Source organism: Mauremys reevesii, linkage group 18, assembly GCF_016161935.1.
Source record: "Mauremys reevesii isolate NIE-2019 linkage group 18, ASM1616193v1, whole genome shotgun sequence".
Lineage (NCBI taxonomy): Eukaryota > Metazoa > Chordata > Testudines > Geoemydidae > Mauremys > Mauremys reevesii.
In genome coordinates this window covers 19,545,484-19,573,240 of record NC_052640.1, presented here as the reverse complement: position 1 = coordinate 19,573,240, position 27,757 = coordinate 19,545,484, and the positions used below count along the sequence as shown (strand labels likewise).

Sequence of the window (27,757 nt, the reverse complement as noted above, 5' to 3'; positions counted from 1 at the left end):
ACCAGCTAAAATCACTGAGAGCTGTGTTAAGGGGTGGGGGGCTGAAGACAAGTTGGTCAGTGGCTAGCAGGGTGGCTAGTGCAGAGGAGTGAATAGTGGAGAGGCGTGGCGAGCGGAGCGGATAGCGGGGCGGCTGGTGGAGCAGAGCAGCTAGCAGAATGGCTAGTGGAGAGGTGTGGTGAGCGGCACGGATAGCAGGGCTCCTGGCAGAGAGACATAGCTGGCAGTGAAGACTGCAGCAGAACCCCACAGAGAGGCGTGGCAATCAGCCGTCAACCCGAGCAGTGGAGCATGTGAGATGTCACCACCCTTACCTCCCCGCACTTCCACCCAGGCTGGAGGGTAAACTCTGCAGAGGAACTTCTGAACTCTGGGGGCTGCACTGGCCAAGGTCAGAAACTGTGGGTGGGGTGACTGTTGGGTTGCTGGACTTAAGACCCTGAGGGGAAAAGGACACTGCAAAACTTACTTGGGAGTGGGTCTTCTGCTCATGATTTGTGTTATGAATCCTGTTTGTGGTGTTTCCCCAACATAATGCTCCAATGTTTTGTGTTATGGTTTGTGTTATGAATCCTATTTGTGGTGTTTCCCCAACATAATTGCTGCAATGCTTTGTGTTATGGTTTGTGTTATGAATCCTGTTTGTGGGGTTTCCCCAACATAATGCTGCAATGTTTTGTGTTATGGTTTGTGTTATGAATCCTGTTTGTGGGGTTTCCCCAACATAATGCCGCAATGTTTTGTGTTATGGTTTGTGTTATGAATCCTGTTTGTGGGGTTTCCCCAACATAATGCCGCATTGTTTCCCTCCTTTATTAAAAGGCTTTTGCTACACTCAGACTCCGTGCTTGCGAGAGGGGAAGTATTGCCTCATAGAGGCACCCAGGGGGTGGTATGTAATTGTCCCAGATCACTGGGTGGGGGCTCGAGCCAGTTTTGCATTGTGTTATTGAAACGGAAACCCTAGATACTGAACCCGGCCCTTGTTGCTGCCAACTCTGACGGTCAGGAAGGTTACACTAGTAAATCCTTAAAAGGAAAGAAGGTATAAAATATTGAAGTTTTTAGTCATGATATTTTCATTGACAATGGGGAGAAAGTTTTGCCTGAGCAAGGACTTCAGGATAAAGTTCAAGGACAACAGGAAATCATGAATATAAGCATACTGAAATACAGATTCCACCCATTTAGGATTCTTTCACAATTGGGTGTTTTCAGCAGAATCCAAAGTCTTTGTATAGTTTCCTCATCACTGCCTCCTTAATTTTGCTGCAGTTCCAGAAGGTTTATGTGTTATTGCTACAGATCACCTAAAAGCAAATATGACAACAAAAAAGTCACAAAGCCCCCTGCTCCCAGAAGATTTGCTGCCCGTTTATTCATTCTCAGATGCTTCCTGTGAATTTACAGCTTCAGATTCTAAGATTTCCCCAGCTTCTGTCCCTAAGGACAATGGACTAAGGGAGGGTTGCATTTTCCACATGGAAAGTGCTGCAGTATTCTTTCCTCCTTATGAAGGGCACTTACTCATAGTGCTGGAGAGGGGGTTGGGGAGCAAGATGGTGGAAAGATGCAGATCAAATGGCACCAGAACATTAACTCATTTCATCATTTTCCTCAGCAGAGGCGCCAAATGCTCTTTCAGCTGTGGGTCAATTTGGATGTTGCCGAGTTCCTTGATATTCAGGATAAGCTCGTGTGCTTCCTGGAAGAGCTCCTTCCCCACAGCTTCCTCCACCTGGTTGCGCCATTCTGACAGCTTGGGTCTGTCTTCAAAGATGTCACAACCTACTCCAATGGGCTGCACAGAGAGACACAACTGTACTGAGACATGCTGAAGCTTTCACAAGGGAAGTCACTTTAAGTGTGTGGGGGGGGGTACCCATGGAAGAGCATCAGAAAGGTTGAGAGATTTCCTTGTCTACCTATGCATCTGGAAAAAAACCCAACTGGACTGTATCTCTTAGTGCATTTTAATAGTCCCAAATCCACTCCTGACAAAAGTGGCCACTTTTACTTGATGATGACACATGATGTGGCTAGCATTTATTTTGAGTAATGCTCAGCTACAGCATTAAACAGATGGGGTTAGTGATTCCATTGGTGGCTGCTGATATTGCCTACTTGCTATTGGTAATGAGGAATGCTAAACCAGAGAGCAACCTATAAGATCACCACCACCATTGTCACTTAAGCTGAGGTTTTAGTTGGCGCTTCCACTCTACTTTCTGCCTGTCCCACCCTCCGAAACGCTTCACTGCAGAGATGCAGCACTGCTATTTGTTAGCCACTGGGACATGGAATTAGGAGCGGGAAATGCTCTTGCTCTGCAGGATCCCAGCTCTGATGGCCTGGGACCGAGCAACCAATCTAAGTATGATCCACTTAATTTGATTAAAAAAAAAAAAGCTTTCCCCAGCTTTGCTACTGGAGGAGTTTCAATTTGGTATCTTGTGGGTCTGGTATGGGGAAGAATAGGTAGCTCTGGAGGAGAATATTCTAATATGGGAATCTCTCCCTCTGCTGAATTAGATCTGCATTCCTGCTCCAGGGAAATAGTACCACATGCTGCTCATTCCCAGGTAGTTAGACAATACCAGCTTTTCCTTGTGCTGAGTCTTCATGATTACAATCCACTACTCACCTGCATGAGCTCTACAATAGCCATTAGGTCTGCCAGGGAGATTTCACTGCCCACAATGAATGGCTTGTCCTGAAGGAATTTCTCCTCAAACTGCTTCAGAGAAATAGCCAGCTCATCCATAACCTCCTGCAGCTTCTCCGGAGGCAGTGTCTGGCCTGTAAAGAGGGGAATGAGCACCTATGTGGGGAGAAGGGAATAGACTTAGCCTCCATAGATATACTTGCACTGGATTTCCTTTGCCTTTGCAAATGGGATCCACTAAGTTTACTGATCATCATGTCATACAATCTAGGATCAGCTCGAAGTGATGCTATATTCACATGTGGCGAGATCTCAGCTTTCATTAAAAGATGATCCTTTACCCTTCAAAAGGCTCACAGTCAAAGCAATCATGTCCAAAGCGGTGCACAGAATAAGAACCCTCACTGTTTCGCAGCTTCACAGCTTCCTCTTGCTATGGCTTCTGATTAAGCGTCTTGTTTATTTTGGGAATGTGACACTGACAACTAGCCAGCTCAGGTCACAACCTCAAGGAAGGTTGTTAGAACAGAACAAAAAGGAATGTTATCACATTACATGTACCTGGTAATTACATTTGCTTTAGATGCATGAAAGCTTGTGAAATTATGTTATTGTCTTCACCTGTTTCCTGTGATTGCTATCTTTGTACCTAATTAACCTTAGCCCAACAGTTCTCAAATGGGGAGAACCATTTTAATGAGGTCACCAGAGCCGAAGCCTGAGACCAACTGCCCGGGGTTGAAGCCTGAGGGCTTCAGCTCTGGCTGGTGGGGCTCAGGTTACAGGCCCCCAGCCTGGGGTTGCAGCCCCTGGGCTTGGGCTTGGCCCCCCCCCACACCTAGGGCAGTGGGGCTTGGGGTCCCCCCACCCCCCCACTAGGGGGTCATGTAGTAATTTTTGATGTCAGAAGGGGGTCATGGTGCAATGAAGTTTGAGAACTGTTGCCTCAGATCAAAGATGTGTTAGGATAAAAGTTGGCTTGATGTCACATTGTTCATGAAAACTAATGAAATTGTCTGGATGCCTATAACTAAATGTATTAGGATGTCTCTGTAATTGAATGGCCCGTCAACCGGGGTCGAAGCCTTAAACTTTAAATGAGAAGGTTGTTAACTTCAAAGTATGGGTCATTATGTAAGACAATGAAAGATCTACAAACTTGGTCTGCATTTAATTGACAAAACAAGACCCCCTGCAGTGATGTAAATGCTTGCCAGACTTTTCAACTATAAAAAGGGAACCCTGGGAATGATTCTGCATCTCTGATCTATTTGGATGCATTCCAAATACAAGACAGAGGTCCCCAAAGCCATTTTGGGCAGCCCTGAGAGACTTATGGAGAACTAAGCAGATACACCATCTCTGCTATCACTTTGGACTTACAAACTTTGACTCACCTGTTATGTATTTTACCTGCTTTAACCCCTCTGTAATGATCATTTCTTTTTCTTAGCTAATAAATCTTAGGTTAGTTGACTAGAGAAATTGGCTTTGGTGATTTCTGGTTTTAATAAACTTTCATCATAAAGTCCAGTTTATCTGAGTGGTAAAAAGGGGCTGGAGAGCTTAAGGAGACTGTTCATGGCTCCATGGTTAGACTAATTCAGTAGTCCAGGAGTGCACATTTGTTACTGGTTTGGTGAAATCTAATTATAGACTATACCACCAGTGTGGGGTATCGGCCCTGTTTTCTGACAGTCTGACCTGAAATTGACTCTTTCTGTTGTAGCCATATGCCAGGCACCATGATAGGAAAACAGAGCTCTGATCACAGATTTTTGCAGGTGAAACTGGGAGCAAATGTCTCCTGATCATTAGCATACACAGCAATTCATTCCATGATTGCTTAATCCAGGCCAGGATTTAAGCAGATTTTATGTGGCAACAATATGAAACACAAGCAGTGTTCCTTAGCATGTGGGCTATATACTCATAGATTTCAAGGCCAGAAGCAGGGCCGGCTCCAGACCCCAGCGCACCAAGCGCGTGCTTGGGGCGGCGTCCCGCGGGAGGGCGGCAGGCAGCTCCGGTGGACCTCCCGCAGGCGTGCCTTTGTCATAGAACTTCACCCAATGATTCCTGCATAAAGATAACTTGTGGCTGAACTACAGCATTTTTGTTTTGGAAAGACATCCAGTCTTGATTGAAAGACTCCAACTGATGGAGAATGTACACATCCCTTGGTATCCTGTTCTAATGGTTACTTACATTCCCAGTTAGAATCGAAGTTTGCTACAAGGTCTTTGTAAATCCAGCATCCTGAATAAAGAATCCCCTCTGTATTTACTACACCCAAGGCCTGGCTCTTCTCCATGGCAAGGGACACAACAGTCATACGGTTTTAATTTAATATGATTAATAAAAAAGATACAAATCCTGCATTTATTTTCCGGGGATCATCAAGTGAATCAGGAAGAAGTTTTATTACTTGGTTCAGAAGCAATGCTGGAGCTCAGCCCTTGCTCAGCATAGTTTATTCAGAACAGGACGTGCCATAAATCGTTCAGGCCAGAAGGAACCATTAAGGTCATCTAGTCGGTTCTCCTGCATACCATAGGCCAGTAAACCTCATCCTGTAATTTCTCCATCAGGGCCGGCTCCAGGGGTTTTGCCACCCCAAGCAGCAAAAAAAAAAAAGCCGTGATCGCGATCCTGATCTGCGGCAATTCAGCAGAAGGTCCTTCGCTCCAAGCGGGAGCGAGGGACTCTCCACCGAATTGCCGTCGAATACCTGGACATGCCGCCCCTCTCCAGAGTGGCCGGCCCAAGCACATGCTTGCTAAGCTGGTGCCTGGAGCCGGCCCTGTTCTCCATCAAGCCCATAACTTCTGTTGGAGCTATAGCATATCTTTTAGAAAGACATCCAGTCTTGATTTAAAGACTTCTGGTATAGATAATCCCTTTCATTCCTAGGTCAGATGTTCCAATGGTGAATCATAGCATTTCTGTGTAGTGGCTTGGGACAGCATCTTCCTCCTTTTTCCATTCTAGGGACAGTTTGACTTCTCCCATATCCTAGTTAGTGCCTGTGCTACAGAGTGGTTTTATATCCTTCCCTACCTCCAGTGATCCAGCGGATACTTCCTGGACCAGGGTTATCTAATTAGCAGTGAGATTAAATTGGATTAGAACATAAGCACATAAGAATGGACATAGTGGGTCAGACCAAAGGTCCATCTAGCCTAGTATCCTGTCTTCCGACTGTGGCCAATACCAGGTGCCCCAGAGGGAATGAACAGAACAGGTAATTATCAAATGATCCATCCCCTGTTGCCCATTCCCAGCTTCTGGCAAACGGAGGTCAGGGACACCAACCCTGCCCTTCTTGGCTAATAGTCATTGATGGACCTATCTTCCATGAATTTATCTAGTTCTTTTTTTAAGCCTGTTATAGTCTTGGCCTTCACAACATCCTCTGGCAAAGAGTTCCACAGGTCGACTGTGCATTGTGTGAAGAAATATGTCCTTTTGATTGTTTTAAACCTGCTGCCTATTAATTTCATATGGTGACCTCTAATTCTTGTGTTATGAGAAGGAGTAAATAACACTTCCTTATTTACTCTCTCCACACCAGTCATGATTTTATAGACCTCTATCATATCTCCCCTTAGTCATCTCTTTTCCAGGATAACAAGTCCCAATCTTATTATCTCTCCTTATACGAAAGCTGTTCCATACCCCCTAATCATTTTTGTTGCCCTTTTCTGAACCTTTTACAATTTCAATATATCTTTTCTGAGATGGGGAGACCACGTCTGTACGCAGTATTCAAAATGTGGGGGTACCATGGATTTATATAGAGGTCATATAATATTTTTTGTCTTATTATCTATCCCTTCCCTAATGATGCCCAACATTCTGTTAGATTTTTTGACTGCCGCTGCACATTGAGTGGATGTTTTCAGAGAACTATCCACAATGACTCCAAGATCTCTTTCTTGAGTAGTAACAGCTAATTTATATTTTATGTGTATAGTTGGGATTATGTTTTCCAATGTACATTACTTTGCATTTATCAACATTTAATTTCATCTGCCATTTTGTTGCCCAGTCACGCTTTTTTTTGAGATCCCTTTGTAGCTCTTCACAATCTGCTTTGGACTTAACTATCTTGAGCAGTTTTGTATCATATGCAAATGTTGCCACCTCCCAGATAATTTATGAATATGTTGAATAGGACTGGCCCCCAGTACAGACCCCTGCGGGACACCACTATTTTCCTCTCTCCATTCTGAAACCTGACCATTTATTCCTACCCTTTGTTTCCTATTCTTTAACCAGCTAGTGATCCATGAGAGGACCTTCCCTCTTAACCCATGACAGCTTACTTTGCTTAAGAGACTTTGGTGAGGGACCTTGTCAAAGGCTTTCTGAAAATCTAAGTGCACTAAATCCACTGTATCCCCTTTGTCCACATGCTTGTTGACCCCCTGAAAGAATTATAGTAGATTGGTGAGGCATGATTTCCCTTTATAAAAACATGTTGACTCTTCCTTAACAAATTATGTTCATCTATGTATCTGACAATTCTGTTCTTTACTATAGTTTCAACCAGTTTGCCCGGTCCTGAGGTCAGGCTTGCCAGCCTGTAATTGCCAGCATCACCTCTGGAGCCCTTTTTAAAAATTGATGTCACATTAGCCATCCTTCAGTCATTTGGTACAGAAGCTGATTTAAATGATAGGTTACAAATCAAGTCTGACGAAGTGGGTATTCACCCACGGAAGCTTATGCTCCAATAGATCTGTTAGTCTATAAGGTGCCACAGGACTCTTTGTTGCTTTTTACAGATCCAGACTAACACGGCTACCCCTCTGATACTTCAAACCACAGTTAGTAGTTCTGCAATTTCACATTAGAGTTCCTTCAGAACTCTTGGGTGAATACCAGCTGGTCCTGGTGACTTATTACTGGTTAATTTATCAATTTGTTCCAAAACCTCCTTTAATGACACTTCAATATGGGACAGTTCCTCTGATTTGTCACCTAAAAAGAATCTTCCTCATATCCTCAGCCGTGAAGACCAATGCAAAGAATTCATTTAGTTTCTCTGCAATGGCCTTATCGCCCTTGAGTGCTCCTTTAGCATCTCAATTGTCCAGGGGCCCCACTGGTTGTTTAGCAGGCTTTCTGCTTCTGATGTACTTAAAATGTTTTTGCTATTACTTTTTGAGTCTTTAGCTAACTGTTCTTCACATTTTTTTTGGTCTTCCTAATTATACTTTTACACTTCACTTGCCAGAGTTTATGCTCCTTTCTATTTTCCTCAATAGGATTTAACTTCCACTTTTAATTTTCTTTGAAGCTTTGTGAGAGCAGGTTGCAGAGATTGGAAGCAATTGTATGTTGCATATATGACTCATATTTGTGTTTCATCTTGTGGAGTTTAGCCAACTGTACTCTAATGTCAACAGAACAGGAAGCTAAACAAGCCCCAGAGTGTTTAGTCAATTACTGACAAGGGCAAAGTTACAACAAGCAAGATGAAGTTATTACATGTTTACTGGCAACTCTCCGCTCAGAGTGTATCCCCATTATTTCTATTCTTGTTCCCATTTTGGAGTAGCATCTGTGTGTGCTGGAAGCAGACAGTCCCCTACAGATTTCATAATTGGTGGGTCTGCAGGGGAGCTGTGATTAAAGAATACAAGCCTTTCAGCTTGTATAGCAGAGCATGCACAAGGAAGCAAAAGGAACCCAGGTCCTATTCACACCTCCAAGCTCTCTCTTTGGCTGTGTCTACACTAAAACCACAGGGTGTGATGCTGTTTGTGTAGACATACCTGAGCTAGCTTTAATCTAGCAGTGAAGGTGCAGCAGCACAGGCTTCAGCAGGGACTAGCCTCCTGAATAATCACCTAGGGTACTGGGTCTGGGTGGGCTTGTACAGCCTGAACTGAAGCAGCTTCACTTTCTGAAGGTCTATAAAGATCTGTGCTTCCCTGGCGAGGTTCAGACCTTCTGTGTTAGACTGATATTTTTAAGGGAAAGTTATTACCAAAGTCTTCCTTCCCACATCCAAATACTAAGGAACTGGGAACAATTGCCTATGTGAGGTTTCCTCTCAGCTGGGTATCGGGCCAAGTGTGCTATTTTGGGGAGACAAACTTGCTTTATATAGGAGCTGTTTAAATGTCCCATGTCCAGTGAGGAAATACTAGTATTCTGAGCTTTTACCATTTAATCTTCTTACCTTGATCCACAAGGTCTTGCCAGAATTACCCCGGATGTTGGTATGATGCCATGACAGGTATTCATCTACCCGGGCCCGTTTCTGTGTGTCGGACGGGTACCAGTGATCAGGGGTGTTGTACTTCCGGCTCAGATACAGAAGAATTGCAGTGCTGTCCAGAAATTAGCGGGAGACAAACAGTGGGGCAGATAAGGTGAAAGAATATATTCAGTTGCATCAATCTCTCCTCCCTCTTTCCTAATGTTGCTTCCACTAAAAGTGTTGGGGCTGGGATTTTCAAAGGAGCCTAATGGAGGTAGCCACTCAATTCCCACTGAAAGTCAATCAAAGCTGGGCTGGGCACCTAACTGTTGTAGGCTCCTTTCAGAGCTTTAACCTGTAGGAAAATTAAGCCTCAAGATGAAACCAGTGTTTGTACAGTGCTTAGCACAATGGAGTCCTGGTCCATGACTAGTGCTCCTAGGCGCTCCAGTAACACTACTATTACTACTACTAACACTAATAATAATCTGTAGACAATATTTTGCTAAAAACCCATTAGCAGCTGTACATTTCTGATGCCTCTCTCATCAATGCAGATTTTCAAGGGGTTTGTGTACTAAAAGAAACTCTCTTTAAGTGGCATCCTCCTCCAATCATCTTCATAAAGGCCCTGTCCTGCAAGGTCTCCCCACCCAGAGCTCCTAGTGAGGTCAAGGGAATTCCTTGCACAGAGAGCTTGCAGGATCAGACCCTTGGTGTTTGTTGCAGCTTGCAGTCCAGTGTTTGTGTCATCTCTAGCAGGCAGGAGAAATCAGCTGGTTAAAAATCTTGGTAATTTGCAATGACATATGGTCAGTGATTGTGGTGGGGAGTGAGTGCCATAGAAAAACCTATACTGACAAAAGTAAAGAAAGAAAATACAGGCAGCCCATGTCATTCTGATACAGATATCACTGAACTATTTTAGCATTATGACAGTGTTAGCCTGCTGAGCTAGGGCTCTTCAAAGGATGCAGACAGGTCATTTTGTAAAATAAAAACAAGGTTTTATCTGTCTGATGCTTATATGGCCTTTGTCGCTGTAGTATCTGAGTGACTAACACAAACAGAAATGTTGACATGATTTTGTATTTCAGAGTAAAAGTTTTTTGTTTGTTTGTTTAGCTTTAAGCATTTCTCTGCAGTGTTCATAACCCAAGACTTTGTTGTGTAGTGCATGCACATGAGAACTAGATGGCAAAACCCATGCCTAAGGCCCTAGGTCAGGGGTTGGCAACCTTTCAGAAGCGGTGTGCCAAGTCTTCGTTTATTCACTCTAATTTAAGGTTTCGCGTGCCAGTAATACATTTTAACGTTTTTAGAAGGTCTCTTTCTATAAGTCTATAATATATAACTAAACGATTGTTGTATGTAAAGTAAATAAGGTTTTTAAAATGTTTAAGAAGCTTCATTTAAAATGAAATTAAAATGCAGAGCCCCCCGGACTGGTGGCCAGGACCTGGGCAATGCGAGTGCCACTGAAAACCAGCTCGCATGCTGCCTTCAGCACCTGTGCCATAGGTTGTCTACCCCTGCCCTAGGTGCTATTGTCACATAAATAATACATAATAACAATAGTATGTTTTCATCATGGAAGCTAACAAATGCAGAAAAACAAACAAAGTAAATGAGATTTTTTTATTACAATAACCTGAGATGTTAAAAGGTAAGAATTTTAAATCTTTGTGTATGATTTTTATCTTGGCAGTGTCCCTTTCACTGTAAAGAGGTTTCAAATGTAAAAAGGTCATTGCAAAACATTTTAAGTGGGTACCCACAGCCCAAGCATGAATGTCAGTTAAATTAACCCCTTCAGAGCCAGCAGAGAGGCACATGAGACAAGCACTGTATTGTCCTGCTCCAACCCATGCTAGAAAATCCTTGGTTCTCCATGAATAACAAGGATCAATTAATCTAGAAATGGCTTCTCCACAATTTCAAATACACCTAACCAAAGAGGAGCCTTCTGAGTATCAGCTCCAAGTCTGAATCATATCATATATTTGAAATATGTACATAGATTTAAGAACATAAAAACATAAGAACGGCCATACGGGGTTAGACCAAAGGTCCATCCAGCCCAGTATCCTCTCATCTGACAGTGGCCAATGCCAGGTGCTTCAGAGGGAATGAACAGAACAGGCAATCATCAAGTGATCCATCCCATCAACCATTTCCAGCTTTAAACATCTAAATGATAACACTGCATGTGAGTCAAGTCCCTACCATCTCCTTTCTTTGCAGGAACATAGGAGCTGAGATACCAAAGCAGACCATCGATTTATCTAATCCATAAATGCATATGGCAAATTCAGCAATTTTTTTATCAGCCATAGGGAATGATACTTCCCAACCCCTGAACTTAATCACCTTATCCCCTCATAAGTATGGTGAGTAATGGAATTTGGGAATTGAATTCTTACCTCTCTGCTAAGGTGAAGACTCCATCCTTTAGTGCTGGCACTTTCTTTAGGATGTTCACTTTGCCAAACTCTTCTCTATAGTGTTGCCCTAAAAACAATTAAAATGTGATAGTCCATGGTCAGAAGTATCTAAACCTGTGAAAACTGAAGCAAGCACCTAGCTCATACATAACTAGACCATGCATGAATGAGGATCAGTCAAACCCGTACGAACATTCTACCTTCACTTCATGGTGTTCTGTTAGAGTTTTCCTACATTTGCATGTTTCATATTAAAAAGGGGCATAAGTTAAGAGCCAAAACATAAGCTATGTGTGAACTCTGCAAGCTGCTCAGGTCTGCCAACGGCATGGAGCAGTTCAGGATGTTGCATGAGGATTCAGTCATTTGACTCCTGTCAATGCTAGTTATTAGCATTATATAGTTTATATTATGTAGCAAATATTATGTATTTTTAAAGGCCCTCTATTTAAGCTAAATGAATCATCCTCCTACCATGCTTTGCACTAGAAACGTATTAAACTGTGATTAGGGTCTTCTTCTTGGTACATGTGAAAATCATCAAGGACAAGATAGCATGTAGTTGAGGTCTGCTAAAATTAATAGGTAACTATAATTGTTGCAGTTTTCTAGAAATATTTTGGTATAGATGTCCAAGAACCTTGGAAAACATGTACAAACTGGATAAGAAAGAAAAATAGTATACATGAGACAATGGAATGTGGGGAACTTCCTGTCCATGATAAACAACAGAGGGGTGTGTGTCCATCAGCGGTGTGATAAGGTGTAATCCCTGATCCATATAGTCGTGTTGGCAGTCGTTTATAGTGTAGGTGCATTATACTGGCAAAAACATGCTTTTACCAGTATATCTTATGTCACTGGGAGTGGAGGTCGGGGACTGGAATGCCAGTATAACTGCATCCACATTAGGAGCGCTTTGCTGGTACAGTAGATATGTATACTATATCAGGAAAGTGCTCCTCACTCTCCAGGGTGTAATCTTTGTTAAAAGGTCTCCACTGCACAGAGAGACATATAAAAGAGATGGTTTGCTGTCAGATTGGGAGGATGTATCTAGTGGAGTCTCACAGGGGTCTGTCCTGGGTCTGGTACTATTCAATATCTTTATTAATAACTTTGATAATGGAGTGGAGATTATGCTTATAAACTTTGTGGATGACACCAAGCTGGGAGAGGTTGCAAGAACTTTGGAGGAAAGAGTTAGAATTCAAAACAATCTTGACAAGTTAGAGAATTGGTCTATAATAAACAAGATGAAATTCAATAGAGACAAGTGCAAAGGAAAGGAGGAAGAAAATCAAATGTACCACTACAAAATGGGAAATAACTGGCTAGGTGGTAGTACTGCTGAAGAGTCAATAACCAGGTCCCCCCGTCAGTCCTCTTTTCTCAAGCCTAAACATACCCAGTTTTCTTAACCTTTCCCAGAGGTCAGGTTTTCTAAACCTTTTATTAATTGTGTTGCTCTCCTCTGGACTCTCTCCAATTTGTGAACACCTTTCCCAAAGTGTGGCACCCAGAATGGGACACAGACCAAAACTGGGTATAGTTAGTCTTGAGAAAAGAAGACCGAGGGGGGACCTGGTAACAGCCTTCAAATACGTTAAAGGCTATAATAAAGAGGATGATGATCAATTGTTCTCCAGGACCACTGAAAGTAGGACAAGATGTAATGGGCTTAATCTGCAGCAAGGGAGATTTAGGTTAGATATTAGGGAAAACTTCCTAACTCTAGGGGTTGTTAAGCTCTGCAATAGGCTTCCAAGGGCAGATGTAGAATCCCCAGTATTGGAGATTTTTAAGAAAATGTCAGATAAACACCTGCCAGGATGGTCTTGGTTTATTTGTCCTGCCTCAGCAAAAGGGGCTGGACTCGAAGACTTTCTAGTGTTTCTTCCAGCCCTACATTTCTATGATTCAATGAGATTGTAACAGAAGTAACCAGTTGATCCCTTGTGATCTATCATTTGTTTTGTTTTATATTTTCTTTTCCTTTCTTTAATAATAAAATAGCGATGGTTAATAATTGTGATTTTGCATGGTCTCAATCATGGTGTCCCCAAGGGTTTGTAAAAGAACCCCTGTGACTCAAACAGTGGGAGTCACACCCCTGAGGTGGCTGTAAGAGGGATGACTTGTCCTTACAAGGCTCAGTGGCCCTTGACTGCAGAATTGCTGGTGCAGGTAGCAAGTGGGGATTAAGCCCCAAGCCCCTATGTCGTTGTCTAGCTCAGTCAGGCCTCCCTGTGGGGGTGTCGCTGGGCACAGTGTTCCTGCTGAGCCCCTCAAGGGGCACGGCTGAACCTGTACTCTCCACCGCAGGCCTCTTGCTGGCAGGGTTAAAAGCACAGCTAAGGACTGAACCAGCCCGCAGTGTGGCCACATGGGACAGGACTGGTGCTGAGCTGGAGCCCAATTGGCATGAGGGGAAAATTTCCCGCCTTCCAGTGGATTTAAACCTTGCCCGGCCTGAGGGAAATAGCCCTCTGATTGGCTGTCTTCCCTACCTGCCCGCCTCCTTGGGCTGAGTGACCAATCAGAGCTGCTACAGGAAGAGGTAGCGCTCTCTCTCTCTCTCCACAGCAACCCAAAGCCATTCTCACAGGAGGGGAGGGTGGAAAGAGCCCAGCCCTCAGGGCAGTTCTGCTCCCTCCTCCCGCTTCCCTCGCTGCAACACCGGCCCTGAGCAGGAGGGGGGGCGAAGAGCCCATGGAGCTGCCCCCAGCCTGCAAGGGGAGAGCAAACCCCACTGCAGCCCCCAGGCCTGGGAGTGGGGGTGCAGAACCGTAGGAGGAGCAGAGATGAGGCAGGGGCGGGGGCTGGGCTGATTGGGGACAGAGGCTGAACTGATGGGCTCCAGGGGGCAGGACTGATCTGGAGGTTGGGACAGGGGCAGAATTAATTGCTGGGCAGGAGATGGGCAGATGTGGGGTGAGAGTTCCTGCACCAGAGGCCAAAATCACCTCACCCAATAAATCTGGGACAGTAGTCAACACTAGTTGTCATACACAGGCACGCACACACGTACACACACAGGCTGTCCATAAATTATGTAATACATTTTTAAATTATTTTCGAGCCCCACTCACCTCTTGTAACATGTTGTAATAACACTGAAACAAACACTCAAAATTAACCACCCAGCCCACCCCCTTATGTAACTTATGGATAGGCCCTACCACCACCACCTCACAGACACAAAGGGGGTGGGGAGGAGGAGTTAAAAAAATCAAAAGTCAGACCAAAAAAACACACTATCACCTTTAAAAAAAAAACAACGTGATTTTTTTACAGTCTGACTCATGGCACTTGAGTCAGCAATACTGGAATCAGCCAAGGAAAGTGAAGACCAGCAGAACAGCGTTAAGGCACAGTGGTAAGGCTGAGACCTGCACTGCAGCTGCTTGTAGCTATCCTGTGCAGAAGGTATCAGAGGGGTAGCCGTGTTAGTCTGGTTCTGTAGAAGCAGCAAAGAATCCTGTGGCACCTTATAGACTAACAGATGTTTTGCAGCATGAGCTTTCGTGGGTGAATACCCACTTCTTCGGATGCAAGCAGTGGAAATTTCCAGGGGCAGGTGTGTATATATAAGCAAGCAAGAAGCAAGCTAGAGATAACGAGGTTAGATCAACCGCCTCCCGGTCAGGAGGATGGCCATTTTTGCCAGCGAGCTGAGGTTGACCAAGGGAGGAGAAAGGGGGATTTCTTTGGGAGTCTCATTCACCACCCCAAACAGTCACTAATGTTAAACAAATCTGTTAACTGAGAGGCTCAAACAAATTTCCAAAGAAAAGAACAGCCCTGAGGCAAAGTACAAGGGCAAGGCTCATTATCTCCAATACTTTGAGCTCTGTTGACAGACAGAGCTCTCTGCAGAGTTAGGTTTGGCTTTTGGATTCTGTAACAGACAGAGCAGGTTGTAGGGAGTTGTCTCCATGAGGATTTAATTGTCCACGTTAGTGAGACAAAAGATCCCAGAATGTGGGGATTCTGTATGTGGGAATTAGCTTGTGTATCTTGGACAGTAGCTTCATCATTGTGTTAGGTTAAAGGGAAACAGCATCCATGTTTCCCAGCAGTCTAAAATTCAAAAGGTAACAAACACCTTTCAAAGCAAATGCACTGAGAATTTATATATACACTTTTAAGTTAATTATCCCCGGTGTCTGAGCCTATTGTTAGAGGCAGCCAACAACTGAGTGATGATGTCCTTTATCACAGTGGCAGCAGGAGAGCTCCATGTGTAATACTCTGAACCAGCTTCCAAGCTGCTTTAATAATTAACAGTCCTATTAAGAACTCAAAATTAGTGCCCTTGATGGAACTATTAAATTATTAAAGCTGCTTGGAGACTGGTTCAGTGTCTCTTACAGGAAGCTCTCATGCCGCCATTGTCACAAATGAGAAATTACGTCTATTTTTTTTGTTGCATGATGGCTCAGTCTTGCTGAGATTTCTGTCACAGGGCTATGCACTGAGCCATTCAGGTTTGCAAAGAAAAGCCTTAATGCCAGCGCTGGTTTCACATTGCTTCAGTGGGATTAATGCTTTATTTAATTTATTTATTTATTATGATAATTATTATGACTGATCTTTATATTTGCAGTTTAGCAGAGATAACACTGTAGCCTCTATTCTACTAGGCTGTGCTGGCCAGTATATGTGAGAAGCCTGTTCACAGGTCACATGGTGTTGACTTGACTTGCGGAGTCATCTTTTGAATGGGAACCGGATCTGCTGCAAGTAAATAATGATTTCAAAATAGCACCTCCAGCTCTCTTGGAGTTATGTACACAAGGGTGGCTGCCCTGCCTCAGAGAGCAATTTCAATAGGTAGTATACACAGTTGTTCATGGAATCAAGAAACTGGTTAGATATAAGGGGAAAGGAAGTTTATTGGACAAAGGAAAAAGAGCAAACTGGGTAATACATTATAAAGAAAAGAGAAAAATCAATCCATTTGTCATGGCCAGCCATTCGCCCAGGACTCATATTTCTGAGAACTCCACTTCTTTTTAGTTTCAAAGCAGACTAGGGTGACCAGATGTATTGTTTTTAAAGGGATAGTCCCATATTTAAGCCTCCCCTGCTGAGCCACCTGTCTGGCTGGGTTCACTGAAGCCCCTGAAGTCAGGTTCCCTGGGCCCTGGTGCACAATGCATCCTTACAGCTTAACCCCTTCCTGCCTATGCTGTAACCGGGGGACAGGAGGCAGTGGGTTATATTGGTGTCCAGCAGCAGCCTGCAGGTGTTAGCTTCCTTGTGACACTGTGCAGGCAGGAAGGGACAAGCTGCTTCCAGCCATAAAGGAGTGTGGGAGAGGGGGGAAAAGATGAGCTCTGCAACAACAGGGGCCAGGTCATCCCTTCCCCCCACTCCCCTGTGGCTGGAAGCAGCTCCCATTCCTTCCCTCCCACACAGTGCCAAAAGGCTGCTGCTGGCCACAATTTGGTGTGAACCCTGGCAGAAATCTGGGGAGGGGACATGTGACACTGCATGCCCCTCCACATGTGTTGCCTCAGAAGACGTGGTGCCAGGTACCAGGAGAACCGGATCCATCCCGGGGGGCCCAGCCAGGCAGGGAGAGCGGAGAGCACCGGGCAGGGAGGGTCGGGTTGCTTAGTCACCCCCGTGGGTGAGAGAGGTGTACAGGAGTGTGTGTGTTTCACCTCTCCCTATGTGAGCCCTAAAGCCTTAAAGATAAGCAGGTAAATAAAAAGAATCCAGCTACGCAGTATTTCTTTTTAACAGGGGCTCAGTCAACTTGATGTTAATTTGAACATTTGTACTGCATAGTTCTCATTGATTGCCATTGAACTAGCTTGAATGCGAGTAATTTTACCACATCTCCCGTATTCGGCCGAGGGAAATATGGTCACCCGAAAGCTGGCAGATGGGCGTAGCTGGAAGCTGCAGTCAGTAAATGAGTAACAGTCATTTTAAACAATTGTGGGGGTCTAAACAGAAGCAAGCTGAGTGCTTCTGATAAATACACAGTCCTATATAGCGCTCCCATGCAGACATTCAAGGCATCTCTACACAACAATGTCTAGTGCCCAGGCTGTCCTTCCCCTGTAGATTCTCTGTAACTTTAACCAACTAAACTTGCTAGACATGGCTGCAGGGCATTCCCTGCAGTGCCACAGAAGCAGCTACAATACAGATGAGTCAGTTGGGCATCCCAGGAATAGAAGCACACTGGTCAAACCACAGTAGCCTCTCCCTTAGCTCCCTACAGTAGGGAGTTAAAATAGTGCCATTGCCTTAGCAGTGAATCTTTCTCTCTCTCAACAGGCTGAGCAAAGCTTCCAGGGGCTGGAATAGTGGAATGGATTCATTTAGGCTGTGCACCCTCTCACAGGGTTTACCTTCTCTTGTGTCTCTCCCATGCATCATGGGGCACTGGCTGGCAGGATGACAGCAAGATGCTGCATACAGCTGTTCTCCTCCAAAATAGTCCCTCTTATGCCCTCCCTCAGCATTTTTTACAGGTTGTGAGAGCATGTTTCCACTTTCAGGGAACACAAAAGCTCTACTTACTCATTAAGCACTGACAGTGGAGAGGGCCCACTGACTTGTGCTCACTAGCATTACTGTTGTTTGTTTCCCTGCAAGAATTCTACAAAATGAATCAATAATGTGATGAATTCCAGATAAGTGGCAGTTTATTGTGGAAGGGTAAATTTAAAAGGAAGCAATTGAGATTCTGGTCACAGAGCAAAACTGGAGAGGGAAGAATGTGATGACCAAGTAAAAGAAAGCAAATATGTCTCCTCTTATTGGTGGGACAACAGGATTCCACTGATATTGGTGAAAACAAAAGTGCTTGTTGACTGGACAGCAATATTTGCTCTTTCATATCTAGACCTTTCAGACCTATGAGCAGAGATGGGTGTTTAAGGAAAATCAGCCCATTAGCCTGAGAAAGCAGCACATGGATATAAACACACTGATTTGCTGTAGCTGCAGAAACTGCCCATAACTCCCTGGCATGGATGTACCATTGAATCTCCTGTGTTATAAGCAGCCTCCTGTTCACAGCTCCCATTTAACTGAATAGGTAAAACTAGACACCCTGTACTTCCAAAATGACCACTGTCTAGGATTGCCAGCTGTACGACTCCTGCCATACAAAGTGATCTTCTGGTTGCTGGATCCCAAGAGGCCTGTCTACACTGCAAAAAGCCATGTTACAAGACAATATTTCCCCAACCACTTCATAGAAAATGTTGTTCTTGCTGTGTAGATGGCACCAAACAGTGTTACACATGTTGCCAAAGCCCTTAAAGCTCAATTTGTTTCCCCCTTCCATCCAGATGAGGCCAATCCATTTTAAGAAGATCTAGGGACTATCTTGTTATAACATGGTGCCAAGGGACAGTTCTTGGTTGTTATTTCTAAAGGAGAGAGGCCTATGGTTTGTCAGGCTGAACAACAGGCATTGCTTGTTAACTGGTTGTAAGCCCTATTAGTCAGCTGAGGAGTCAGTGCATGAACTCTCTGTGAGTCCCTATTCCAGGGAGAGGAGAAGCTGCTGAGATGACACTGGGGGAGGAACAGGGGAAGGAGAGAGCAAGGAGTGGCAGGGGGAAGAAGAGGACCAATTCAGGGCCCCCAAAGCTCTGATAGAAAGGGGAGACAGTTCATTTTTGTAGGATTCTGTCTCTTTTGTGTAATGCAAGAGCAGTGTCTGTGTAGGGAGGCACCCTGGCTCCCCGCCGCACCTGAGAAGGACGAGCCAGACCAGGCGCCGGAGTGAGCGGAGCCACCGCCGCCTGTCCCCGCACCCCGGAAGTATAAAAGCCCGGCCCCAGCGCTCAGTTAGGCGGAGGCTGCTGGAGAGGACAGATGCTGATGCCTGAGCTCCTGCCGGGGCTAGCCTTCCCTACGCCCAGTACCCCGAGGAGCTGCCTGAGCGTCCCCTACGCCCGGTACCCCGAGGAGCTGCCTGAGCGTCCCCTACGCCCGGTACCCGGAGGAGCTGCCTGAGCGTCCCCTACGCCCGGTACCCGGAGGAGCTGCCTGAGCGTCCCCTACGCCCGGTACCCGGAGGAGCTGCCTGAGCGTCCCCTATGCCTGGTACCCGGAGGAGCTGCCTGAGCATCCCCTACACCCGGTATCCGGAGGAGCCCATGGTCTGGGACCCACTGGATGATGCCGGCGAGGGACAGGTACCCAGGGAGGGGGAGATTGGAAGTGGCCTGGGGGTAGCTGACCCCAGTCAGGCTGCAGATATACCTGAGCCTATGTCAGTGTGTTGCGGCCAGGATCCCCACTGACAGCAGCGAGTCTTTACCGCTGCTAGGGCCCTGGGCTGGGACGCAGTGGAGCGGGAGGGCCTGCGTCCCCCATGGCACCCTTCCCAGGGTGGCAGACTCCCCCTCCCACTGGCCTGAGGAGGCCTTTGCTATTGTTTAGTTTGCTGCTCAGCCCCTGCCTAAGGGTCTGAGCCTTACCTGTGTTTGTTGCCCCGCCCTGAGCCAGGGCTTGGACTATCTAGACTGCTACTGTTTAGCTCGCTGCTCAGCCCCGGCCTGAAGGGCCTGGGCTCACAGGCTACTGTGTGTGCTCAGCCCCTGCCTGAGGGCCTGAGCCTGAACTACTTGTTGCCCGCCCTGCTCCAGGGCCGGGCTTATAGACTCTGTATTTGCTCAGCCCTGCTTAAGGGCCGGGACTCTGCTTTGTGTAGAGACTATTGGTTTGCTCAGCCCTTGCAGAGGGGTCTGAGCCCGAGACGGACTGCTGCCTGTAGGGAGGCGCCCTGGTTCCCTGCCGCGCCTGAGAAGGACGAGCCCCTTACCGGACCCTTACAGTCTGTAACTAGGACCCTTACCTTCGTGTGAGTGTCCAGGGTTATTGCCACCTGGCATTTTCCTCCCCAGAATGGAATCTGCCAACAGACAGGTCGATTACTGTGACCGAATGCACCCCTGCATTCGCACTCTACACACCAGTGTAATGATCTTTGAACAAAATATGCCTTGTTAGGTATCATTTGAAAACTAATAGCTTGCTGGTCAGTAATCTCATGGTAAAATGTGTGTAGCAACATTATATGTAAAGTTATGAATTCTTCCTGAATGATGTCAGTGGCACAAGTTCAAACCCATATAGCTCGAATTGGTCAAGCAGGCCTATCTTAAACAAAGAATGTACGTTTAACTCAATTTACATATAAGTAGTAAACGAGGTCCTTAAGACAGCAAGAAGGAGACAAGGCAAATCTGCATTTTAGCAAAACATAGCAGAGAACCTCTTTCACCACCAGATTCCTTGTCTCTGTGCTCACAGCAGCCCTGAACCTTTACTCAGGGTAACTGTCAGGAAAATGCATTTTAAAGGGTGGCAGACCTATAAAAGTGAGGGGCAAAAACATCTCCCTATCCATCTCTCTCTTGCACCTAAGAAGACAAAAGAAACAGCCTATGGACTTGGGAGCAGATCCTGACCTGAAACTTGGTCAGCAGTGTTACTGGAAATTTGTGGTAAGAATGGACCAAGCCTAGTTTAAGTTTAGTACTAGGAAGCATTTTATCTTTATTTTGCTAGTGATCATTTCTGATTTTAATGCCTTATACTTGTACTTATTTAAAATCTTCCTCTTTATAATTAAATAAACTTAATTTATTCTTTAATCAAAGCTAATCCAGTATTGTGACTTGTTTGGGTAACACGATTTAGGGTAGCAAACTATTGTATATTGATCCCCTTAGAGGAGCAATGGACCTAATGTATCTGGACTGTCCAGGAGGGGGCTGGACAGTGCAGAACACATTTTGGGGAGAAAATCTGGGACTGGGAGTGTATTGGGGTCACCCTGCAAATGGTACCAAGGCCGGTGGAATTCAGAGTGGGACTGATGTGTGGCTGGCAGGCTGCAGCTATACACAGACATTCAGGGTGTTACCTGCAGGCTGGAAGGCTATTTGTGAGCAGCCCAGGTGGGAGATACAGCAGCAAAACATTGGGACACACTCAAATTGCAGGATAGGGGTGACACAACCCCTCACTGGTCTGGACTGCTTTCCGCAATGTCATAATTACACAAACCAGAGGGACAAAAGGAAAAAAGCCTTAAATACTAGGGGGTCCTTAAACAGGGCTTATTTTCTTCCCACCCCAAGTAAAGCCCATGCTATCTACAAATGTCCCTGCAAACCTCACATTCCAACCTCCTCATAAACTTCCAATCCTTTTCCTAAAACCTCTATTACCCCCATCTTCCTACCCCACCCCCAAGAAAAACTGACTGCTACACACAGTTTATCCCAATTCCTATCTCCCCTCTGTGCTGCATCCCACACAGGAAAAACTACCTCCCCACAAACAGACAGACTTCTCATCTCCCACAAACTCCTGGCCCTCTCTAAATCTAACTCCCTTCCCAGTAGGAAAGATCCCAAGATTTGAACTTAGCTTTCCAGCACCCAGGCCTTGTAACACCTGTCTCCAGATTTCTCTATCCCACTCAGACACCCTCTCAGCAGAAAAGGCTCCCATACTTTGCATTGCTCTTCTTTCACTGACTTCTGTAAAGTCTGTTACTAGCAGAATAATGAGGGGTTTTCTACCTGGAAATTTACCAAAATTTCTATCCTGGAATATTCCAGAAAAGTTATTTTTGGTATGAGCCTCTACGTGGACCCTTCTATTCCAGAATAAGCATGTCCACAAGAACTGATACCAAAATTATTATAATCAACCCAGAATAACTATTTTGATACAATCCCACTATAGAAAAGTCCTTAAAGGAGGAAAGGAAATGCACAGAAATCCTGGGGAGGGGATGGGGGGAGAAGGAAACGCACCACAGTTCCTTAGGGCTTGAGGAAATGGGTAATATAGCGCCCTCTCCACAAGTGCAGGAAGTGTAATTTGACTCAGTTCCTCACGGACAGGTGCTAACCAGGCTCAGCCCCCAAGGGGGGATGGGATGCAGAGTGGTAAAAAGGCTCAGCTCCCCTCACTGACCTTTGAACAGCTCCACATGCTTGAACTCAAAGGGGATGTTGTTCTTCTTTGCGAAGATGTAGACCGCTCGGCAGGGCTGGGAAATCAGATCCAGGTAGAGCTCCAGCCCCATCCTGCCTGCTGGGCACAGGGAGCAGCAGTGAGAGAGAGAGAGGCTTGTCTTAATGTGGCTTTGGCAGCAGCAACAGACAGGGCAGACAGAAATGTCTCTCCAAGGCAGACAGTGGCTTAACTTTGAACCAATAAGGAGAGCCCTTTCCCTGGACTGCCACGTGTGCCTCCAGGGGAGGTAGAAGGGGCAGGGACTGCAGTAGGTGGGTGGTAACTCCCTCTCATTCAGAAAAGGACTAGACATTTATACATATAATGCTGAGAACAGCCATTGTTATATTACATGGGGTAGCAAAGTACAAGGAATATCAATGAACCTTCATCTTCAGGCCAACCATTAACTGGTTAAGCAGCTGGCATACTGTGACCACTGCTTGTTACCGAGATCACTGCTACCTTGTAATCCCTCATCTGTTTGTTTTATCCCATGTGTCTCTCATCATAGACTGGAAGGTCTCTGGGGCAGGCACCAACTTTTCATGATATCTATGTACAATGCATCGGACAATACAGTGGCTGATCACACAATACAAATAAATAATAATAATTAATTAACTGCATGGAGTTAGGAAGACCTTTCCCTTAGGGGCAGGTTCTTCCATAACTGTGGGGCTCTTGTACTTTCCTCTGAATCATCTGGTATTAGCCACTGCCAGGAACAGGATACTGGACCAGATGAACCACTGGTTTGCTCCAGTGTGGCAGTTCCTATTCCTATTAGAATAGTGCCAGCTCCCAACAACCATCACGTTGACATTGTCCCTGAAAAGGGACCTTCACCCAATTCAGAATGAAGTCTCATTATTATTTCTAACTGCTCTAATCTCTGAAGTCTCTGTAACCCTTTGATTATTTGCTGTTTTTCCATCCCCTCGGGGAAAGCAGCATCAGGTCATTGATCAAAAGCAACTGCAAACCGGGTAGTTCAGCAAACTCAGTAACCAATAGGAGACAATGGGTTGGGAGAGAGGCTAGGATTTGGGAGACCTGGGTCCAAGTCCCTGCTCCATCACAGATTTCCTGTGTGACCATGAGCAAGTCAGTTAGGTGGGAGTGAGGCACCTAAATACCTTTGTAAATCCCATCCTTAGTCCCTCCTTGCCTCAGCTCCCCATCTATAAAATGGGGATAATAATACTTACCTAGCATTAACAATTGTTAGGCACTCAGATACTACAGTAATGGGGGATATATAAGTACATAAGATAAATAAATTCCCCCCTACAGTTGTCTAGGACTGGCCTTTGAGACCTAAGAAATCCACTGTCACAGGCCCCTGGTGTTTAGGGGTGAGATCCCAGACTGATCTGTAGCTTTGTGAGGCCATGCTGCCCAAGGAGTCAGTGGTGGCATCAGAGCTCCGGAAAGTTTCCATCCAGATGGCTGTCTGCAACTGAGACTGCTCCACTGCCAAGCAGCCATTGTGGTCTTTGCTCTCAGGAGGGAGAGCTCAATGACATAAAAGGCATTTCAGGCTAGTGAACTAAGCACAGGATGGAGAACAATGACATTATAGTTAAGTAGTTAGGGTTTAATCTTGCATGATTAAGGCACATTAAAGGGCTTTCATTTACCTGGATCATCAAGACCTGCACTGCCAGTTCCCAGTATAATAAAGTGTATTTCTAACAGCATCAAATTACAGGCCTGCAATGTGTCTCCACATGCATCACCTGGGTATCTGAGACATGCAGGACAGAATTGAGTGGGGAGACACTTTGTTTAGGAACACTGGAGGTGTGTGTGGTCATTTGACCTAGTATGCTTGCTGGCAAAACCTTTAGTAATTAAAAAGCATTATTAATATCTCTAATCAGTTTAATAATTTAATGTTTTTACTGATTGTATATTTCTCTTTGATCAAATCATTACATAAAGTATATAGTTATTGTTTTTAATTTGTTTGCTTGTGAGAGTTCGAATTATTTGTGAGTTAAAGTGTGGTAGCCACTGCTTTAGGGCGGTTAACCCTTTGTCTCACTGGAGGCACTACCAAGAAGCTTTTTTCTTTAGCACAACAGGAGGAGGAGTTGGCCATCTAGCAGCAGCACAGCGAAATGAGACCAGGTGACAGAAATTTTGGAACTGTCCGAAGACTGTGAGGTAGGAAAATAAGAATAGCCATACTAGGTCAGATCAATGGTCAATCTAACCTAGTATCCTGTCTTCTAACAGTGACTGGTGCCAGATGCTTCAGAGGGAATAAACAGAACAGGGCAATTTATCAAGTGATCCATCTCCTGTCATCCAGTCCCATCTTCTGGCAATCAGCGGTTTAGGGACAACCAAAGCATAGAGTTGTGTCTCTGACCATTTTGGCTAATAGCACTTGCTGGACCTATCCTCCATAAACTTCTCTAATTCTTTTTTTGAACATAGTTATCCTTTTGGCTTTCACACTATCCCCGGGCAATGAGTTCCATAGGTTGACTGTGCCTTGTGTGAAGAAGTACTTCTTTATGTTTATTTTAAACTTGCTGCTTATTAATTTCATTGGGTGACCACTGGTTCTTGTGTTATGTGAAGGGATAAATAACATTTCCTTATTTACTGTCTTCACACCATTCATGATTTTATGGACCTCTTTCATATCTCCCCCCAGTCCTCTCTTTTCTAAGCTGAACAGCCCAAATCTTTTAAATTCTCCTCATATGGAAGCTGTTCCATACCTCTAATAATTTTTGTTGCCCTTCTCTGTACTTTTTCCAATTCTAATATATATATTTTTTTCATATGGGGCGACCAGAACTGCACACAGTATTCAAGGTGTGGGCGTACCATGGATTTACACAATGGCATTATGACATTTTCTGTTTTATTACTTATTCCTTTCCTAATGGTTCTTAACATTCTGTTAGCTTTTTTGACTGCCACTTCACATTGAGCAGATGTTTTCAGAGGACCATCCACAATGACTCCAAGATCTCTTTCTTGAGTGGTAACAGCTAATTTAGACCTCATAATTTTGTATAGGTATTTGGGATTTCTGTTTTCCAATGTGCATTACTTTGTATTAATCAACATTGAATTTTATCTGCCATTTTGTTGCCCAGTCACCCGGTTTTGTGAGATCCCTTTGTAACTCATCACTGTCAGCTTTGGTCTTAACTATCTTGAGTAATTTTGTATCATCTGCAAACTTTGCCACCTCAATGTTTACCCCTTTCTCCAGGTCATTTATGAGTATGTTGAACAGCACTGGTCCCAGTACAGATCCTTGGGGAACCCTGCTACTTACCTCTCTCCACTGTGAAAATTGGCCATTTATTCCTATCCTTTGTTTCCTATCTTTTAACCAGTTACTGATCTATGAGAGGAATTTCCTTCTTATCCCATGACTACCTACTTTACTTAAGAGCCTTTGGTGATGGACCTTGTCAAAGTCTTTCTGAAAATCCAAATACACTATATCCATGTTTGTTGACCTCCTCATTGATTTGTATTTATAATGTATCCTTGGCATAGGGTTGACAACCCTCCCGGATTGGCTGGAGTCTCCTGGAATTGGGCTTGACTTCCTGCTACTGAAGCCAATCAGGGAGATTTTAGGCTGCTAAAAGTCTGGTCGGTGGTACAGCGGGGCTAAGGCAGGCTCTCATAGACTTTAAGGTCAGAAGAGACCATTATGATCATCTAGTCTGACCTCCTGCACAATGCAGGCCACAGAATCTCACCCATCCACTCCTGTAACAACCCCCTAACCTATGTCTGAGTTATTGAAGTCCTCAAATTGTGGTTTGAAGACCTCAAGCTGCAGAGAATCTTCCACCAAGTGCCCTGGCTCCGTGTGGCTCCCAGAAGTGGCCAGCATGTCCCTCTGGTTCCTAGGTTCAGGGGCAGCCCGGGGTCTCTGCGCACTGCCCTTGCCCTGAGTGCTGACTCCACAGCTTCAATTGGCCAGGAACTGAAGCCAATGAGAGCTGTGGGTGTGGTTCCTATAGGCAGGGCCTTCACGCATAGCCACCTGGCTGCCCCGAGCCTAGGAGCCAGACTTGCCAGTGGCTTCCAGGAGCCACCCAAGGTATGCACCGCCTGGCTGGAGCCTGCATCCCAACCCCCTGCCTCAGACCTGAGCCTCCAGCACCCAAACCCCCTCCCAGAGCCCGCACACCTCACCCCTTCCCGCACTCCAACCCCTATCCAGGCTTAGCCTGGAGCCCCCTTCCACACTACAAACTCCTTGGCCCATCCCTATCCCAGAGCCTGCACCCCCTCCTGCATCCCTACCCCCAAGTGGAGTGAGCAGGGGGTGGGGCCTCAGAGAAGGGGTAGGAGCAGGAGACGGGATGGGTGTTTGGGTTTGTGCAATTAGACAGTTGCCAACCCTACCTTGGCAGGAATTTATAAAGTTGCTATGGAGAGCTCAGTCCATACCTTTAATTCAGCATTATTCTCACGATGTTGGAGCTTCAGAAGATGCTCATTTCTAGAGATCAATATACCCCCATGCCCATCTCCTGGGTCAATTACCACTGCTTGGTGATGTCCTGGAGTGGAGATCTGCAGAGTCATTTTGGGGGCATGAAGAAAGCTTGCTCACTAGAACCTGTACTTCTCTGAATATATTACCTCTGCAGATCCACAGTCACCAACTCTTTTCCCCAGTTCTCTAAAGTTTAAGATTCCCTGCAAGGAAAAAAGAACTGAGGGAGTCCAGAATGGACACAAGAATGTGCCTTGAGCCACTGATTAGTCTCTGCTCTGGAATGGAGCTGCAGCTTGTGTGATTCCTGGAGTGTGGATATGATTATATTTGGAGCATTTCAGTTACTGGAAAGTATCCTTCTGCACACCCCAAAGTCAGAGCAGGTGAGCCAAAGAAAAGTAGTCATCCATAATCAAATCTACCTCAGTCCCCTAGCATCTCCTTAAGTTTACCGCAATCGCTGAAGGCTTATATTTCAGACTTATATCCTCTGAAAAAGTCACAAGAATCTCAGTGAAAGGAAATCACAGGATTTGCTGCCTTTTTATTTATCACACATATGATTGTTACATAGCACTATGAAAAAGCTTTAGGGCTCTGAGCACAAGGTTGAATTAGAGTTGGAAACAATCTCCATAGTTTTTGTTTGTTTTGATACACACAGGTTGCTAGGATTCCTGCTCTGCATTTTCTAGGAGGAATAGGGATTGCTGTTAAACTAGTTTATCTGCAAGAGTCTTCTGAGCAATTTGGTCTGGAGTCACTTCAAGGCAGTAAACAACAAACCCACCCCTTTTACAGCACCATTTTTTGGAGTTACAGCTACACTCTAAGACTCTTACTCAGTTTCTGTAGCTGAGCAGAGAGAGATGGGCCATGGAAGTGTTTCTTTTCCCATATGATGTGGAGTTCTTCCCTCACAG

At 45.1% G+C, this 27,757-nt stretch overlaps 1 protein-coding gene and 1 long non-coding RNA gene across 4 annotated transcripts; one reads left to right on the top strand and one right to left on the bottom strand.

The window, feature by feature from the left end:
* Window positions 1–1,055: 1,055 nt before the first annotated feature.
* On the bottom strand, window positions 1,056–22,509 carry LOC120386074 (glutathione S-transferase theta-1-like). 3 transcript variants are annotated; one of them, XM_039504901.1, is made up of 6 exons: window positions 22,298–22,508; window positions 20,160–20,216; window positions 11,303–11,390; window positions 8,859–9,009; window positions 2,645–2,821; window positions 1,056–1,801 (listed from the first exon to the last, which is right to left on the bottom strand). In XM_039504901.1, the coding sequence occupies exons 1-6, from the start codon at window positions 22,407–22,409 to the stop codon at window positions 1,601–1,603; spliced, it is 786 nt and encodes a 261-aa protein (XP_039360835.1). In that variant the 5' UTR covers window positions 22,410–22,508; the 3' UTR covers window positions 1,056–1,600. The 3 variants fall into 3 exon arrangements, with proteins under 3 accessions (XP_039360835.1, XP_039360836.1, XP_039360837.1); XM_039504903.1 differs by lacking the exon at window positions 1,056–1,801 and adding an exon at window positions 1,850–1,933 and having other exon boundaries at window positions 22,298–22,509; XM_039504902.1 differs by lacking the exon at window positions 20,160–20,216 and having other exon boundaries at window positions 22,298–22,506.
* LOC120386077 lies at window positions 20,731–27,634 on the top strand. Its single transcript, XR_005589511.1, has 3 exons — window positions 20,731–20,811; window positions 24,422–24,511; window positions 27,499–27,634. It is a non-coding gene; the product is annotated as an uncharacterized LOC120386077 (long non-coding RNA).
* The last annotated feature ends 123 nt before the right edge of the window (window positions 27,635–27,757 follow it).